This window comes from Phragmites australis, chromosome 20 (genome assembly GCF_958298935.1).
Source record: "Phragmites australis chromosome 20, lpPhrAust1.1, whole genome shotgun sequence".
NCBI classification, from domain to species: Eukaryota; Viridiplantae; Streptophyta; class Magnoliopsida; order Poales; family Poaceae; genus Phragmites; species Phragmites australis.
The window spans coordinates 1,402,696-1,420,416 of NC_084940.1; the positions used below are offsets into that span (position 1 = coordinate 1,402,696).

The 17,721-nt window shown below is 48.0% G+C and overlaps 3 protein-coding genes across 3 annotated transcripts; 2 read left to right on the forward strand and 1 right to left on the reverse strand.

Annotated features, from left to right (window-relative positions):
- Positions 1-5,542: 5,542 nt before the first annotated feature.
- On the reverse strand, positions 5,543-6,753 carry LOC133902454 (uncharacterized protein At1g76070-like). Its single transcript, XM_062344044.1, has one exon. The coding sequence runs from the start codon at positions 6,617-6,619 to the stop codon at positions 5,888-5,890; it is 732 nt and encodes a 243-aa protein (XP_062200028.1). The 5' UTR covers positions 6,620-6,753; the 3' UTR covers positions 5,543-5,887.
- Positions 6,754-8,852: 2,099 nt separating this feature from the next.
- On the forward strand, positions 8,853-10,779 carry LOC133902537 (pentatricopeptide repeat-containing protein At1g20300, mitochondrial-like). Its single transcript, XM_062344153.1, has one exon. It carries the CDS (start codon positions 8,947-8,949, stop codon positions 10,549-10,551), a length of 1,605 nt encoding a protein of 534 aa, XP_062200137.1. The 5' UTR covers positions 8,853-8,946; the 3' UTR covers positions 10,552-10,779.
- Positions 10,780-13,057: 2,278 nt separating this feature from the next.
- On the forward strand, positions 13,058-16,807 carry LOC133901308 (serine/threonine protein phosphatase 2A 57 kDa regulatory subunit B' alpha isoform-like). Its single transcript, XM_062342618.1, has 2 exons — positions 13,058-14,456; positions 15,205-16,807. Exons 1-2 carry the CDS (start codon positions 13,392-13,394, stop codon positions 15,511-15,513), a joined length of 1,374 nt encoding a protein of 457 aa, XP_062198602.1. The 5' UTR covers positions 13,058-13,391; the 3' UTR covers positions 15,514-16,807.
- Positions 16,808-17,721: the final 914 nt, after the last annotated feature.

Below are 17,721 nucleotides of genomic sequence, written 5' to 3' on the forward strand. Positions count from 1 at the left end.
TGTGAAAAATTCGGTTGGAGATAATATTAGTGCGCGGCCGGGCTCACGTGGCCCCCCGTGATCGATGCGGTGAGGGGCGGGTAGCGTGGCTGCGTGGGCGCGGAGGCGTGGCCCCGCGGGAAGCGGAGAGGCCAAACAAGCGTGAGGTGAGGTGAGGTGCCCTACCCTGCGCTGGAGGCGAGAGGCGCGGCGCGGCGTGGCGCGCATGCCCGCTTGGCTTCGCGCACACCCTGCGCCGCCCGTACGGATCTCAAGTGGTCAAGTTGCGGACAGAAAGGGAGCGACATTTGACGGTGCGTTTCCGTGAGTCTGGTGTCCTTTTGCGCCAACTACCAACCGTTTGCACACAGTGAGAGCAGAGAAATCACGTGTGGTGGTAGCTGGTGAGATTTGGTGTTCTTCTCAGTTTACCCGATCGACACACTGTCGGCTTGACAGTTGTCCGGTGAAGAAATGAGGGATTGGATGAGAGCTAGTGATTTTTTGGGGATTTAGTAGCTAAAATGGAGACAAGCATGAGTGATGTGGAAGTAAGATCCTGTTTTTTTAAGTTATAGGCTGTGATTTGTGAAAAGCAGATTGTAAATTGTAGATATAAAAAATTATATTGTTATAATCCGAATTGTAAAAATTGATAGGTGTTTGATAAACTGGATTATGAAATGGATGGATTGCTATTTTTAGTTGTTAATAGTCTGTAATACAGGGGGTCAGTGAATTAGTTGGTTCCTTGCGCTAGATCTCAAACAGCCGATCTAGGTACGATCCCCGGTGGTTGTCTCTGGAGACGCTCGCTCAGCACCTTTGTTGCTAGATGGGTGTGAGCCTCTATATTGAAAAAAAAGTCTGTAATACTCTTAACTATGATGTGGTTGGCTGAGGGCGTGTCGGGATGGGGTGAAAACCCAATGGCAGTGGCGGGTAGTTTTAGCAAAAGAATATGAGTATTTTAGCTTTTCGTACTTCACAGTCTAAAGTAATATGATGAAAGATGGTTTATTGAATTGTAGCAATTTAGAGACCAGATTATTATAATCTAAAACTATCGGTTTATTTTAGCTTCAAATTATAAAACTAGAATCTATAATTTGAAATTGAAACAAACGGAGCCTAAGTGGGCTCTCCTCTCGCCACTTGACTGAAATGGTGCTCACAAGATGCATGAAAAGCGATGCGAAGCCTGCTGGTGAAGCAGATGGTTGCGTTGATCTATTAATACCAGCGGCCCGGCTTAGCCCCATCTGCCGGTGAGACAAGCATGGCACACGCAGACCGGATGGATAAGAATCTCTTCTTTCTCCCCCCACCTTCAACTCTTTTTCTTTCCTTCTTCCTCCTTCTCATCTATCTCTAATCTTCAATGTAGCTGTAGCTGAAAGAGCCTCCAGTCCCTGGACACAAACAACCGGATCATAACAACCTGTTTCTCCGAGATCCTCTTGTACATATCTGCATCGTATTCCCCTCCCAGATCTGCAGCGATGCTTACATATGCAGGATCGAAATCATCACCCAGATCGGCAGCATCACATGACAACGACGAGCATATATACAGCTCAACTCCCTGTGTCCCTGATGCATGATTGAGCAGGTGTACGTACGGGAGTAAACTGCTCGATCGATGCCTTCTCCTGTAATGCTTGGCCACCAGCGAGACACGATCCGCTGTTGCTGCCGGGAAATCGTAAAACGTCCACTAGTATGTTGATTCCCTTGTAAGCGTCACATAATGATACACTTAACAACGACACTCCGATCGATGTGGCCGGGCCCGCAATTAATATCATCGGGCACGGGGCTTCCTTTTCCTTGACGATGTTACGCAGCGCATGAAGCAAAATTTGTTGAATCATGTTTACAAAAGTTTTTAAGAGATTTTATTCATGTTATTTATCATATATTTAATGATTAGATTAAAAAGAAAAAAAGTAAAGTAGTTACATATTATTATAGGAAAAATAGTTTTTTTTTAAAGACAGAGTCATATAAAATTCCTTCCGTAACGTATCGCACATGAAGCATCTTTTTTTATGGCCAGAAAAATTAGCACTACTGGTTAGGCTAATACTATGGGCCAAGAACAATTTTGAGAGGAAGAGGGGAGCTCCTGAAGAAAACTGTAATGAGAACAGGCTGGACTTGTCAAAAGCAAGGATCCTTTTTGTCATCGCTGATTTGCTAGTGTGACTGGATTGCACGTCTTGTCATGGTCCCGTGGACTTATGATATCGGGCTGCTCGTGTCAGGGTGGCGTTGAGCGTTGATCTTTTCTTCGCACTAAATCACTAGTGGGTTTGTTTGTTAGGAAGATATTTTAAAGCTGTATTGTATGAATAATTTGAGTAGAATTATATTTATTAAAAAATTATTTATTTAGTTGTATTTGTTTTGATAGATTGAGTTAATTTTCTGTTTGATCGATCGAATTGGAGGTTATATGTGCGAATGTAATAGTTAAAATTGTGATTAATTATTTATATAAAAATAATTTTATAATACTAATAGCTAGGCCTGTTGGTATGAGTGTATATTTGTATCCATCAAGTTAGACTAAAATAGTAAATACGATTAATTAAACACACTTATATATAATATTATATATATTCACCCAGCTAGGCTGTAGGAGATTTAGTTAACAAACGTACCCTTCCTTAGTACACCCTTAGTGATTAGGACCTTGGACAGCGAAGGATGGGGCTGCCCCCTAGGCCGTGAGATCTCAGATCAGGCCGGCATGGAGCAACAGAACGAGATATGCTTTGAATCCTCCTGGTATCTATCGCCTTCTGAGTATCTCTTCCTCTGCGATCGTGACACTCCTAGACCGTCCAGAATTCCGCTCGCAAAATCCGGGGGCCTTGTTCATTCGGGTTCAGTATTCCGTGGGTTTCGTTCTCGGAGATTCCGTGGGTTTCGTTCACTTGGGGTTCAGTATCTTTTAACTGCGCTCGCAAAGACATCTTCATCCATCCGTGGTGCGTTCTCCCAGCGACAGCCTGCAAGAGCCGTGCCGGATGTCAGCCTCCACGTCCGGTCGTCTAGCCCTATCTGCAAGCTGTCTTCGTCGAGGAAACAGCGACCTGCTCTGGGTCTTCTCTAGGCTTGGCCAGTGTACAGGTGAAATGGCAGTGTCGCACGATCTATCGCGTCGCTGCACTCACACCATGCTGCTTTCTGTGAGAGTGATTGAAAGGCCAACTCCTCCAAAATGGGCCTAAAGTCATCTCGTTTCTAGCGAAACCGTAGGTGCCATTTGAGATTGATGGCATCTTTGGTTTTTGAGCCAATGCTAACCCTACCAAAAAAATGGTGATGCCAATGCATTTGAGTGTAGACACAAAAATTGGCTAGCCAAATCAATGCACAGTTCGCGAACATCACTATAATTTTTTGTCAGGAAAAGATTCTGTTTATTACTATTTAAAATCTTTGCTGGGATGGTTTAAATTTCAAACTCAGTCAGCGGCAAATCTTAGGATGATTCCCTAGTCGAGAGTCTTGTGATTCTTTTCACTACTATCATAATCCTAACATGTCCTTTCAAAAGATTGTGATGGTTTTTCTTGGATAAAACTCGAATTAAATACATTCTTGGGTGCTTGCATGAGTACTCGGAGGTATTCAGAATTCTGGTTAGACGACATGAGAACTCTGAGACCCCGGTTAGATGTATCATCCTACCTGGAACACAAGTCAAAACTTGTGGATACAGTCGGTCAAAACGTTTACTTTTACTAACTAAGTTTTTGATCTGTCGAAACTTCATTTCACGTACTGATAGGAGGTTTGACGATAAGTAATATAAAACTACCGTATCGAGATACCATAAGGTTTCCTATATTCTTCAGACATATCCCTATAACAAGAAAAAAAATCCCTAGACGTATGTAAACTGCTCGCATATATCTAGAATGTTCTGTAAACAGAAAATTTATCTCTAAAAATAATAAATAAGGAGTTCAGAAGTGGTACGATGACCCCCTGTATATACGGAGTCAGGGATCCTGAGGAGGACAAGCCAATTGGAAGCGATTCAACCTTGCATAAACTTTGAACTCTCAATCCTTATGCATAATAAACCCTCATCAACTACTCGCAAAGAGACTCACAACTAGATTTAGATATATTTAAATTAGTCAAAACCATCTTGTAAACAATATCGAAGATCAGTACAAAATAAATATAATGTATGATTATTATTGAAAATAATATCTAAATCTGTATAAACTTCTATGTGTACCGTTTGGTTTATCTACAGAGATTATCTCTACTTCATCTACAAATTCGTAAGATACACTATTTATAAATCATTGACACTAGTAAGTGTGCATACATGAGTCTAAAACACGCGAAAACATGCGTTCTACCTCGTGGATCAGACAAAAAGGGGCCCTTTGCGTTCTTTTCAGGAAGAGTTGGCGCTTAGTAGGGCTGGATTTCTAGATGGGCTCACCTCCCATCCCACAGTTTCTTGTTTACCTTTTGCTACGGTGGCCCACATGGAACGTGTTAAACGCATGTGACGACTAGGCAAAGACAAAAGCTTTCTCTCTCTCATTTTTTCTGATTCTTTGTCTTCTCTCGGGTCAGGAGTGATCTCATCTGTACTCTGATTTCTGTCTCCATCTTTTTCAACATCTCCCTGATTTCCCTGAGCATGCAACAATGCAAATGCACAGTCCAAAATTGGAGTATATATAAACACGCATGATTATAGAACTATTGAAGATTTCAAAACGTTCTAAGTGGAGCAAAAAACAGTGCTACCATGCTTCAAAAAACTTTGTGAATCATGTTAACATTGAAACCTTGATGTGCAATTGAGCGTTGTAGTATGATTCAGGCATGGATTTCTTCTCCATTTTTTTTTCAGATCATATGATTTGGACCTGTAAATTTTAACCCTGCGTCAGTTATTAATGTACGACCATTCTCGAATGGCCTCCCCGTAGCTAAGTTTTCAGTACTAACTTGTACTGACCAAACTTCTCAAAACTCCACGCTGAATGCTTCTAGAGAAGATGTGCAGAGAAAACTAGAGCGGCATGACGGCATGGTAGCATGCCATAGTAGAACTAACCGCCACCATCTCTTGACTATTTCAGCGTTAACACAGAGCAAGTACTTTAAAATATAGGATGTATTAGGATCAATAAAATCAAATTTTATAAATTTTAATTAACAATTAATCAAACTATACACATATTTAAGTATAAAACATATATCAATAGATTCATATTTTACGTATCTTTTAGTACGCTATTGATATCATAGTAAATGATACTCCCTCTAATTGCAAATATAGATCGTTTTAGATTTGTGCATAAGGATTAAAAAAGTAGACCAAATGACCTTGTTGCCCTTCATTTATTTTGCATTGGAAAAGATAACTTATTCATTTATGAGAGTTGTAGTATTTATTAAACAAGAGTAAGACGAGAATAAAAGAGAAAAAAATACATAGAAGTTAAAGAATGACTTATATTTAGAGAATAGTTGAGAGTACTAAAACGACCTACATTTGCAACCAAAAGGAGTAATATATTGTAAGAGAATTTAATAATTAAAATATATTTTTAAAGACTTTCTAGAAACCTAACTGCCCTATAAAAAGAAATGGAGAGAGTACAAATCTTCTCCCATCAAAGGCCAATTATTGTCATCTTGGCAATACGGCCAATGATAACAACAGAAGGAAGCCAAACATATTGTTTCCCCCCGTCTATTTCCTTTCCAGAGACGAGCACCACATTTACAAAATCAACTAAACTTTTATGATCTTCACATAAGTGTGTACTGTATAGGGCTGTACAAACTAAAGAACACGGGCATTGGCACACAGAGATGAACATGCATGCAAGTACGCATGTAGATGCAGCTTGCTTATCTAGACAAGCTGAAGCGGAGTGGGAGGAGCCATGGGGCGCCGCCTCCACAAGTTCACCTCCTTCCTCGGCTCCGACGCCACCACCCCACCGCCGAGCACCAGAGGCGCGGAGTGCGCCACGAACACCTCGTCTTCCTCTTCCTCTTCGTCGTCCTCACGGTCCCTCCTCTCCGCCTCCCGCCAGTCGAAGTCCTGAAACGCCGCGCGCCCGCTCGTGAACCGCTTCATCTGCCCGAGCCCCGCAGCCGGCGCCGGGGCCGCCGCCACGGCGCCGTTGCTCCCCTTCCCATTACTGAAACCATCTCTCGACGACCGCGACCGCGACCTGCTGCGCCGGAAGAACATCCGCTTCACGAGAGAGCCCTTCGGTCTGCAGCGCCCTTCCGCCGGCGCCGGCGGCCTTGGCGGCAGCGGGCAGGCGCCGCCGTTCTTGCCGCACTGGTTGACCTTCTTCTTGGACTTGGTCCTCTTGATCTGCCCGATGCACGACACCTTGGGCGATGACGGCTCGGGCGTCCGGTACCCCGACTGCTTCCTCCTGCTGCCGCGGGCCTCCGGCGGGACGATGGAGACGATGGGCCCCGAGAAGGCGTTGCGGTGGTTGAAGGAGGACCTGCCGCGGGACGACGGGAAGGTGGAGGAGAAGGACGCGACGGTGGACCTGAGGAACGAGGCCAGCCCGCCGCCGGTGAAGCTCCTGGACCTCCCGTGCTTCTTCTGCCTCTTCTCCATCGATCGATCAACACGAACGTGTTCGCGCTCTCTCGCCTAATATGAAGTCGAACTCTAAGTCTATTGCCTTCTGCGCCTCAATCTCAGTTGTTGCTTCTCCTTATCAAGAAGCTAGAGGAGGAGTACATATATATATATATATATGACTCCGGCTCGGAAGGTTTGGTGACTACATAAATCCTGATGGGACGGGAGAGCTACTAATCGCGTGTAGGCGTAGTCAAAGAGACACGGGCGCGCTGGATCGCGCGAGCTGACGGTGGTGAGGGAAATATTTTTATTGGCCATATAATTTTAATATTTCCAATATTTATGTTTTATTGGTTGGATTTGGTAAAAAAATTTATCGTTCAAAAATTTTATTTTTAAAATTTCTGCCTAGGGCACACCAGTACACTATTATTGTTGTATTTTTGAAACTGTTATACTCTTTTATTTTTATATTATTATATATAGTTTTTTATGTTAAATAGTTTGGAGACAATCGATATTATTTTCTAGAAAAATTGAGTTATTTTTTTAAAATTTTGACTCAAAATTTTACCTATCATCGATAGAATTTCAATAAATCAAAAATACTGTTTATCAGTGACCGATGAATTTCTATTACCGGTAAATAAAATTCTGATGGTGTATTAAATTTCACGGCGAAACGGCCAGACAATGGGCGCTGCCTTTGCATGGTTTTACCGGCACGGACGGGACGGCAGGCGTGGACTGGATCCAATTTCCAGCGCGCGTGTGTTGAATGGGATCCGGTGGTTCTCTGTGACTACCGCGGCGGTGGGTACGTGGGACCTGGTTGCCGAGGCCGAAATTCCGCGAGGGGCAGGCAGGAGCAGGACCCTGTCCGGCCGTGTCGACCCTGGTTAGGTGGTACGGCCACGGGCGCGCCGCGGTTGGTGCGCTGTGCGCGCGCAGGCGTGGCCGCGGCGGCCGTGCCGACGTATTGCTGGACTGGTGCATAATGATCCGCCGTGACTTTTTAAACCGTCTATTACATTTGCAAGGACAGGCAGCGGCGGATCCACCGGTGGGCTTTTAGCCCAGGCCCCCGTAACACTTGAGAGCCACCAAATTCATCATACAATTTTTAGTATGAAAGAGTAAAAAGAAAAGAAGAGAAAAAGGCGTAGGAAGAAGTTAAAAAAAAAGAGAAAAAAGAGAAAAAAGAAGTCGTACTCTTCTTAATTACCTTACCCATCAGCAGAACACATTTGACCTGTCGAAGCCCATCATCCGTCCACCAAACATGGCTTTAATTACCTTACCCATCAGCAGAACACATTTGCCGACGCTGCATAAAGACGCAGCCCTATGTTCGTATTCTCCAGTCTAAGTTAAACTTTGAACACATACGTATATACACAAGTCGTACCTTTGAATAGTCATTTTGTATAACCAAATAGCAGTATAATATATGCGTACGAACGCAGACAATTGCTCGTAGCAGCTGGTCCTACGGACTTGGCGATTTTGATTTATCGAATTCACCGTTATCAGATGAAAAATGAAGAAGGGGAATGGACAGAGACGCAGCAGCAGGCAACGTAGCGGCGCAGTCAGATTCTCCATGACGAACGCCATGGACGCCCAGCAATCCATCCTTGTCGAGGCCGACGTTTTCTCTTTCACACGATCCATTGCTTTGTCACGATAAGATCATCCACGTCGGCTGCATCCATAACGGTCACGCCACCGCTGCGATTTGACCAGGCAGGGCGTCCGAAACTTTCTTACGAGTAGCACGTGGCATGCAAAGGCGTGGATTTTTTTTTTATTCTTTTTTTCAAATTTAGTAATTTTAGATATCTGTTTAAAAAATAGCAACTATCTGTGTCTATCTTGTGTTGGAAGTACGATGGCTGCCATTGTTCTCGTTCCAACGGGCGATATGTGAAAAAATAAACTTGTCACCTTTTAATGGGTGACATATTAAAAAATAAAAATGTAGTATTTCATAGCTCTAAAATTCAGAACACTATATAAATAGTCATGCAAGATTCTTAAAAAAAATGATATAGAGATGCTATCATCTAGCTCTAACAATTTTTCAACTCAAAAAGATACTTATACAATGAAAAACCAAAAACAAAGACAAATGTTATGAAGCTGACCTTTACAGAACGAAATGACACGAGCCCAATAGTTCATGGGCCGAAAGGAAAAAGCCCAATATCTTTTATCATTAATGGGCCCAAATTACTCTACGGCCTCACCCGTCAAACTCCAGGCAAAACGCAATCAAAACCCAAACCCTACTCCAACGTCGCCGGCAACTGCAAGCGAGCTCGTCCCCGCCACCTCCCGCTCGCCCCCGCTACGCCATGGCTCTCCTCCTCAAGCCCAAGCACCACCTCTCCTCCACCGGCCTCCTCCTCCTCCTCCCGCGTCGCCTCTGCGACGGCGTGCCAAACCTGCCACCCCCGACGGACATCTCTCCCCCGCCCCTGACCCGCGCCGAGACCAAGCTCCTGGACGCCATACACGCGGCCCTCCTCGACCACCACCGCGCCAACCCGGCCGCCCAGATCCCGGACTCCCCACCGTTCGACCCCCTCCCGTCCCTCTCATCCACTATCTCCGGCTTGCTCCCTTCCCCGCCTTCCCCTCACTTCCCGCTCCACCTCCTCCGCCGCCTCCTTGCCCTCCGCCGCGGCGTCCCATTCCCCGAGGCCGTCGCCTTCTTCCACCAGCTCGTCCCCTCCCTTCCCGCCGACTCCCTCCCCGATCTCTACGCCGCCATGATAGACCTGCTCGCCAAGCACCAACATTTCCCGCTCGCGCGCCACCTGCTCGACGAAATGCGGGCGGGAGCCGTCCCCATCTCGTCGCAGCTCATCCTCGCCCTGATCCGCCGGTACGTCCGGGCGGGGATGTCTTCGGAGGCTGCAGAACTGTTCCGCCGCATGGAGGAGTACGGCGCGGGGGCTCCGGAGCCTGCCAAGCTCGCTTTACTCCTCGGCGCTCTCTCCAAGAAGCGCCTTGCCAGTGAGGCGCAGGCGTTGTTCGATAGTTACAAGTCTGTCTTCACACCAGATGTTGTGCTCTACACGGCCGTGGTGCACGCGTGGTGCCGTGCAGGGCAGCTCGATGAGGCAGAGCGTGTGTTCGCGGAGATGCAGCAATCAGGAATCATGCCCAATGTGTATACCTACACTGCTGTGATCGATGCAATGTATCGTGCAGGTCAGGTTCCCCGTGCCCAGGAGCTCTTGTGCCAGATGATTGATTCTGGGTGCCCGCCGAACACGGCAACGTTCAATGCCATCATGCGGGCACATGTGAAGGCTGGTCGTTCTGAGCAGGTGCTGCAGGTGCACAACCAGATGCGGCAGCTTGGGTGCGAGCCAGACATTATCACATACAATTTCTTGATCGAGACTCATTGTGGGAAGGGGCAGGGCAACTTTGATGCAGCGTTGAAAGTGCTTGCGAAAATGACTGCAAAAGGGTGTGTTCCTGATTGCCACACGTTCAACCCCATGTTCAAGCTGGTACTTGTGCTTGGCAATGTAGATGCTGCGCGAAAGTTGTATGACAAAATGAGGGAGCTGCAATGCAAGCCAAATGTCGTGACATATAATGCACTTCTAAGGTTGTTCAATAAGGAGAAGTCAATGGACATGGTTTTGAGGATGAAGAAGGACATGGATGCGGAAGGAGTGGAGCCAAACCTGCACACCTATGCAGCCCTGATTGAGGCATTCTGTGGGAGAGGGAACTGGAGGCGTGCACACACAACATTGAAGGAAATGGTCGAGGAGAAGTCTTTTAAACCCTCAAAGCAGGTGTATGATATGGTATTGACCCTTTTGAGGAAGGCTGGCCAGCTCATGAAGCATGAAGAGCTTGTTGAACTTATGGCTGATCGGGGTTTCATTAGCCGCCCAGCAAATGATGCGTTGTGGAGTCAACTATCTGCTCGCTGATCTTCATGTGTTAGATTGAAGTGTAATCTCATATAGTGGTAACTTTTTTATGTGTTGTGCCCTAATTATGCTTCCTGAGTAAAATTGATTGGGTGAGAGGGGTAGCCAGGGTCAAAAATTCCAAATTTTTGGAAGTAAATGCGAGTTTTTGGTAACTAACTCTGTTATTCTGCTAATTTTGTTACAGTCCTTATGAAAAAATGGGTAGCACGGTAGGGTGTTCGCCTTTGTGATTGTCCATCAGTATTACAGAGTTGGGAAAGAAAAGGTTGGATCTAATAATCTGGTATAGGCAAATCTTATCTCTCTTGGATTCAGGTGACCACATTAGGTTTGCAATTCTGATACTAGAAATGCTCCAAATTGATCTTGGCTTCAATCGCTCAGTCCTGCCTGATTGGCTCTGTTATTTTTTCTTTGGTTAGGTTTGGACAGTTGTAATGCACTAATTTGGTGGAAGCTGTACGACGTACCACTCAATTTTTTTGAGCTTTACGGGACATTTAAGGTTAGGATGTTGCATTCTTTTAGTAGTTATAATTTTGAGGATTCATAATTGGCATTCGTTTAAACTGTGGTGTTGAAACGTACCATGGACCAGCAATCCTTGCTTCACATGATTTGAGCTGCTTCAAAATGAATGCCTGATTTAAAAGCTTGAGAAGTCACATATATGTCCTATGACTGTGAGTAGTCGTGCAAGTTAAATTCTTACAGTGACTGCATTTCCTCTACCACCAGTCTTCAGCTTGAAAAGTTGGCATGTTTTCTGGATTCTCATATTTTTACTGAACTACCAGTGGAGTGTGTTTGCCTGCAAACCAGTTGCTTATATCGAATTCTCTATTAGCTTGTCTAGCTTGCAAAATTAACTAGGTGCAAGTGTGCAGCATGTTTTGTGTCCTTTTTCTCAGTAGGCATTTGCATCTAGAATATCTGCTGGCTGCTGGTCTACAATATGTCGGGTGACAGAATCATAGAATCAAACATTATTATGGCACTGTCAGTCATGAGCTGATCGTGTACATCTCTATTTCCTGTTCGCTTGAAACAAGACTATCATAGACATCCTAGTTTCTGTTCTTGAACCTTTAACATAGTGCTGCTTCAATTTTCAAATAATCAATTCTGAACATCTGATCTGCTGAATTTTCATGATCTATGAATGCATTTCTGAGATGTATTGTCGTTGCTCTTGTTTTTCGACATTGTAACAGCTGAACTTTATTCTCGCTTATGCATATCCTTTTGTTGCAGTAACTTTAAATAACTGACAATTCCTATGTATCCTAATTGTATTAAACTGTCCAGCAACAACGAGCGTACACATAATCTTGTGATCACTACAAAGGACAAACTAGTTGGCACGGCACCGGCACTTTTCGAAACTGCATATTGAGCTCCATCTAATACGTTCAGTCCCCTGCTTTAGTTTTTCCATTTAAAATGGATGATTGCCTTACCAACTGGTCGGTGCACTTTGTTTGGCCGGTGCATGCATTGGTATTTGGGACACCCTTTCATTCGCTTCACCTTTCCATTCGTAGCCTAAGCTGCTTTGCTAGTTTGCGAGCAGCACATGGCACCTGGGTATCTTTTGCTTGTAAAAGCTTCGGAACTGTCCGGCATGAGCCGCAACCGGACACCCGGAGATGTTTGCAGGAATTGAGTTCCCTGAAGAAACTTGACCAGAATTTTGTATCGGCTGCATGTGAACCTCTTTTTTCCCAGCTTCTGCTCAGATCCCATTGCCTGATAGGTCTAGTCAGTGTCCTCGTTAGATTAACCAGGAGTCGGTTGATGCAATCATCTTTTATGTTTGCCAATTGCCACCATGGCTATCACCTTTTGTTTACTCGCCACTGTGTTTGATTGCAACCAGCGGAGGTGGCCTGCTATGCTTGGTGTCATAATGATAGCATTAGCAATAGCATAAGCTCGCCCTTCCCTTTTTAATCGGTTGTTTGTTTCTTCAACTCATCTTCAAATGGGATTAACAGATTAGTAGCTCATAGCAGTCAACAGGGTCAACATTCGACAGTAATAGTAGTAGACCTTAGTTCACTTTCACGGTTTTACTACCGTTTACCTCTGATTGCTTTCCGAACTCTGAATCTCTGGTCACGAACCCTCACGCTGGCTGGGCCTGAGAAATCTCTGCGTTGCTTTCCAGCGCCCCGACGACCCAAAGGCCCTTTGGTTCTTGCCTTGGAGAAGCCTGGTTTTGTTTAGTTCAAGACTAAAATTAGATCACGTCTTGAAAATTTTGGCTAATTAATTTTTTTTCTATAGCAAAGCTAGACAAAATTTTAGTGTCCAAAATGACCACTCTGATTTTTGGCTGGTCAACATTTTAGCTTGACATTAAACCAAACACTACTTGATATAACCAAATTTGATCCTAATTTTAACATAGCCAAATTTTGGCTTGCCTTGCGAGAACCAAACAGCCGCCAAATCCGGACGAGTCCAGGCACTAGGCTCCAGCTACGCGCATTGCTTTTCTCCCACGCCTATGCGAAGTTGCCGACCCGTGCCGGAGCCGAGCTAAGCTTGGATGCGCAGCACATGCAACCCCTTGGAGGTGCGACAGCAATTGCGGCCAAAGCCGATGCCGCAAAGCCCAAGCGTGGCGTCCCGTCAAACGCGCGGCGTTTACAAGCGCTTCGCTCGTCAGCCGCAGGGATACCATCGCCCAGTTTGGCAGCTTGCTTCCCTGCACTCCTCTTAAGTTTCACCCGCGCGCCCACTTGAGTGAGGTGTTCTCTCGTGACCTCTTTACGGCGACTTGTGGGGAGAGAGAACAGAAAGGCGTGCGTAGGGAGGAGGAGGAGAAGGCTATGGGCGCTGCTGCGGCGGAGGTGGCGCCGAGGGCGCCGTCGGCCAAGAGGAGGTCGACCACGCTGAGGTTCCTGTTCGAGCTCGAGAAGCCGGATGGCTTGCTGCCCGGCACGGCCAAGCTGCCTCCGCCGTCGCTCGAGCCTGAGGCCGACAGTCTCATCGACAAGATCGCCTCGTGCAACCGTCTGTTCACGTTCGTCGACGTGGGCGAGTGCGAGGAGGAGCGGGACGCGAAGCAGGAGCGGCTGGGGGAGGTGCTCGCCGCCGTCCGTTCGAGCGGGAAGCAGCAGCTGGACCACCGAGTGTTGGTGGCGCTGGTGAAGATGGTCAGCGCCAACCTATTCCGGACAATGCCGCCGTCGGCCTACCCGCCGCTGCCCCCCGACGGTGTGGATGAGGAGCCTCCTGTGATGTTGCTGGCCCCGTCGTGGCCGCACCTCCACGTGGTGTACGACATCCTCCTCGCCGTGGTGACCGGCGCCGACGCCAGGACGCTCCGCAACCACGTCGACCGCGCCTTCCTCTCCCGCCTCCTTGCGTTGTTTGGCTCCGAGGACCCCCGGGAGCGCGACCGGCTCAAGACCGTGTATCACCAGCTCTACTCCAAACTCACCTGCGAGCGCGCCTTCATGCGGCGGTCCATGAGCGCCGCGTTCCTGCGGTTCGTCTACGAGACGTCCCCCGCCGAGCGCCACTGCGGCGTCGGCGAGCTGCTGGAGATCTGCGGCAGCATCATCAACGGCTTAGCCGTGCCGCTCAAGGAGGAGCACCGGGGGTTCCTGGTGCGCGTGCTGCTGCCGCTGCACAGGACCAGGTGGGCGCACACGTACCACCGCCAGCTCGCCTACTGCGTGCTTCAGTTCGTGCAGAAGGAGCCGGAGCTCGCCAACGCGGTGGTCACGGGGATCCTGCGCCACTGGCCGGTGACCAACTGCCAGAAGGAGGTGCTGCTCATCGAGGAGCTAGAGGAGATTCTCGAGGTCCTCGAGCCGAAGCAGCTCGAGAAGCTCGTCGTGCCCATCTGCTCGCGGATCGCCCGCTGCGTCAGTAGCTGCAGTTCTCAGGTTTGTGCTGGCTTCACCATGACTTGTTTAATTTTCTGCAACTGATCAACATTTCAATTCAAGCGAGTTCAATTCTAGAAACGTGATTGCCGAACAAACCGTTGAACTGGCCACGTTCCTTGATTATGTTGGAGATTCAGATTCAGTGATCCACCTCCGCCCCATCCCATGGTTGGGTACATGTGGGCGAAAAAGTGTCGTGCCACTGAATAGCGGTTGATCGATAAAGTAACTTTATAAAGTGACCTCACTTTGGTTTGTCGACTTCACGTACGCCGTTCGTGTAATTCAGTTTCAAAGTGCTACTACTTTTCTGCATTTCATTTTCACCTCCCAGCTCCAAGGCATTTCAAGTTAAAAATGCGGTAGCTGCAGAAAACATTGAATTGTCAATGTCAAGTGTGTCCATTCTGTGAATCTTGGTGAAATTGTGGTGGCCTTTTTCGATCCTTAGCTTGTGATACGGAGAAGAGCCCTGCGCTCTGCACTGCATCTGAATCTACAAAAGTAACCGATACGATTTCAGTACAGTCGCTTTAGAAAAGTGGTGATGATATCACTCTATCCGTCTCACGTTTCGTGTCGTGTAATCCAGTCTTAGAAAGTTGTCTTTTTTTCTTTCTTAGTTGTCGTAATGATAATACTGTCCTTGATGACTTCGAACCAAACGAACTCTGGTACCACGTCATCTGCATGGCTGCATCAGGTGAATTTTGAGCAACTCACGCTGACGACTCCGTCATTTCAGGTGGCCGAGAGGGCGCTGTACGTGTGGTACAACGAGCGGTTCCTGGAGTTGGCGTCGGGGTCGCCGGGGATGATGGAGAAGATCCTGCCCGCGTTCGTTGCGAGCGTGGAGGGCAACCTGGAGCTGCACTGGAGCAAGTGCGTGCAGCAGGTGACGGCCAGCGTCAAGGCCCTGCTCGAGCAGGTGGCGCCGGACCTGTACGGTCGGTGCGTCGACGACCTCACCGCGCGGCGGTCCGAGGCCGAGGCGGCGGCCTCCGTGAGGGACGCGCGGTGGCAGAAGCTGGAGACGGCTATCGCCACGAAGTAGCCAGTGGCGCAACGTTTGGGTCGGTGTACATGCGTGCGTGTTGGTGTGGGCGCGCCGGCCACGGTGCCACGATTGATGGCCGTGCGTGCAGCGTGCCGTTTTGGTTGGCAACGGCGCAGCGGTTCTGAGACCGTGTTGTGCAAGCGAAGTTTGTACTCCCCGAGACAGCGCTGGAGAAGTTTGTGCAAGCTCTCGATTTCTACCTGCATCGCGGCCGCGGCTTGTGGCATGTGACGCCCGGCGAACCGGACAGCGGAGTGCGTGAACCGCGGCGGGGGCAGGTGTTTTGGACGCGACCGTGAGGAGCGTTGGTCCGTGTCGGCGTGGCGCGGGTAGGCGACAGACAGTTTTGGCCTTTCGGCCGGCCGTCGAGCGCGGCCGGTCGCGTGCTGGATGTTTCTCAGCTCTTCTCTCCAAGGCGATGCGAATCCGGCAGCCCAGCAGCTGTCAGGCGAGTCGCTTGCCCTACCAACCTCTGCAATGTTCAGGATCATGGATTTCTACCCAGAAGACATTGACTGTCACTGCAGGCCATCTGAAATGGTACAGGCGTCCTCGGGCGCCTACTTAGGGCAGGACCAACGCTCCACCGTGCGCGTATGCCTCGTTGAGCTCGGATGCCATGTGTAAAACTAGCTAAATAGACCGGCACGAGACATGTGAATTTTGGCACGGTCCGATCAGTCAGGCTGTGCTTGGGCTAAGATCTCGGCACGGCCTAGCTCGGCTACACCCCGCCGTGCCGTGCTGCTAAACCCCAGCCACCATCGCGCCCTGCCACCCAGCACGGCACGACATACCTTAGACTTGATAGGGCCGACCCGACCCGACTCAGCATGTTGCTTCACAGGCTGTGCCTCCGGCACATGCCTCGGCGTTCCTGTGCCTCTGGCCATGTGGAGGTAAAAAGCAGGGAGATGGTGACTGTCAGTGTGGCCTGCAGAAGTAGCCGAGGCCTCGCCTGACAATTGATAAAGCGTGGAAGCAATCACGGGAGCGACGCGGTTGTGGCCGAAGAGTGCCCCCAACACGCGTTTTCTCGGGACCACTGACGCCCACCCCTGCAATACCCCTGCAGTGCCACCAACACTGGCTGCCCACCCCTTCAGCACGTCAATGGCGAGGGCGTGACGGGCGACCACGGTTTTAAATCCTCATGTCCACATTCCACCACGCGACTAGTTTCAGTGGTAAGGCCCTTTTAGCCAAGTGATGGATGACACATTCACGAGAGCCGATGTGTCAACGTGGTGTGCGTGCCTTGTGCTGTGTATGTTTATGCGTCTTCCATTTAATCGAGTTTTTTAAAAAAAACGGGTTGACTTTATTCGATAAGTAATAAACACAGTATAACTAGAAATCAAAAAATTACATAGTAAAATATACACGGGTCTCAATTAGTAACACCCCGAAGCTTCCTCGAATGCCGCTGCCAAGCTAGATCGAAGGAGTCGATGTCGATACGTCTATCACCAAGGAGATAGAGCCATTGAAAACCAATAAATTTTGTTAGCCAACAACAGTAGCACAAAACACTGTTAGAACGCTAAACGAATCGGATGACCTCGTCAGATGGGGAAGGATACATTTTTCACTTTTAGAGAAGATAACGACACCACTGAAAATCAACACGATAAACCAATAGGTGAGAGAACAAAAGAACATCCTAGATTCCTTCTCAGTGGAAAAATCAAGAAAGGACAAAAGTACTTAGTAATTCTATCTTTAAATTCACTGGAAAAAACTACAAACTAACCTAACAATTAGACTAAAAAATAAACAAACTACTAACTGTAATAGTACTGAGTACCAGAAGACCGGACCACCCTCCTCCACCTAGGCCGGCAGCTTTCCAGAACTGTCCGTTTCCATGTAACCGAGTGGCCATAGTAAGATCTGACGAGGTTTGGTCAGCCCAAATCCGTGTGTGAGGCCTGGCCCAATGCCTAACCTGGTGGCCCATCAATTATCTTGTAGCCCAGCGGCCTAATAAGACTCGCAAGTTCGGAGTCGACCACGAGTAAGCACCGCGATGGCAGGGCATCGATGGAACGCCGTGCGTGACCAAGATTTTCGGCGCGCGGCTGGGGGCCGAGCCACGGAAGGTGCCCCGCGGGGGGAGGCACGACCTCGCCACCCATCAGACTCCCCTGGAGATCACTTACTTGATCGGCAAACCAGGCCGGCGTCAAGCGTCGTGCACCGCCC

Excerpts from the sequence above, each read along its gene's own strand:
- LOC133902537 (XM_062344153.1), top strand. The coding sequence starts at position 8,947 with ATGGCTCTCCTCCTCAAGCCCAAGCACCACCTCTCCTCCACCGGCCTC.
- LOC133902454 (XM_062344044.1), bottom strand. The coding sequence starts at position 6,619 with ATGGAGAAGAGGCAGAAGAAGCACGGGAGGTCCAGGAGCTTCACCGGC.
- LOC133901308 (XM_062342618.1), top strand. The coding sequence starts at position 13,392 with ATGGGCGCTGCTGCGGCGGAGGTGGCGCCGAGGGCGCCGTCGGCCAAG. Across the intron at positions 14,457-15,204 it reads TCAGTAGCTGCAGTTCTCAG|GTGGCCGAGAGGGCGCTGTA; the intron begins GTTTGTGCTGGC and ends CCGTCATTTCAG.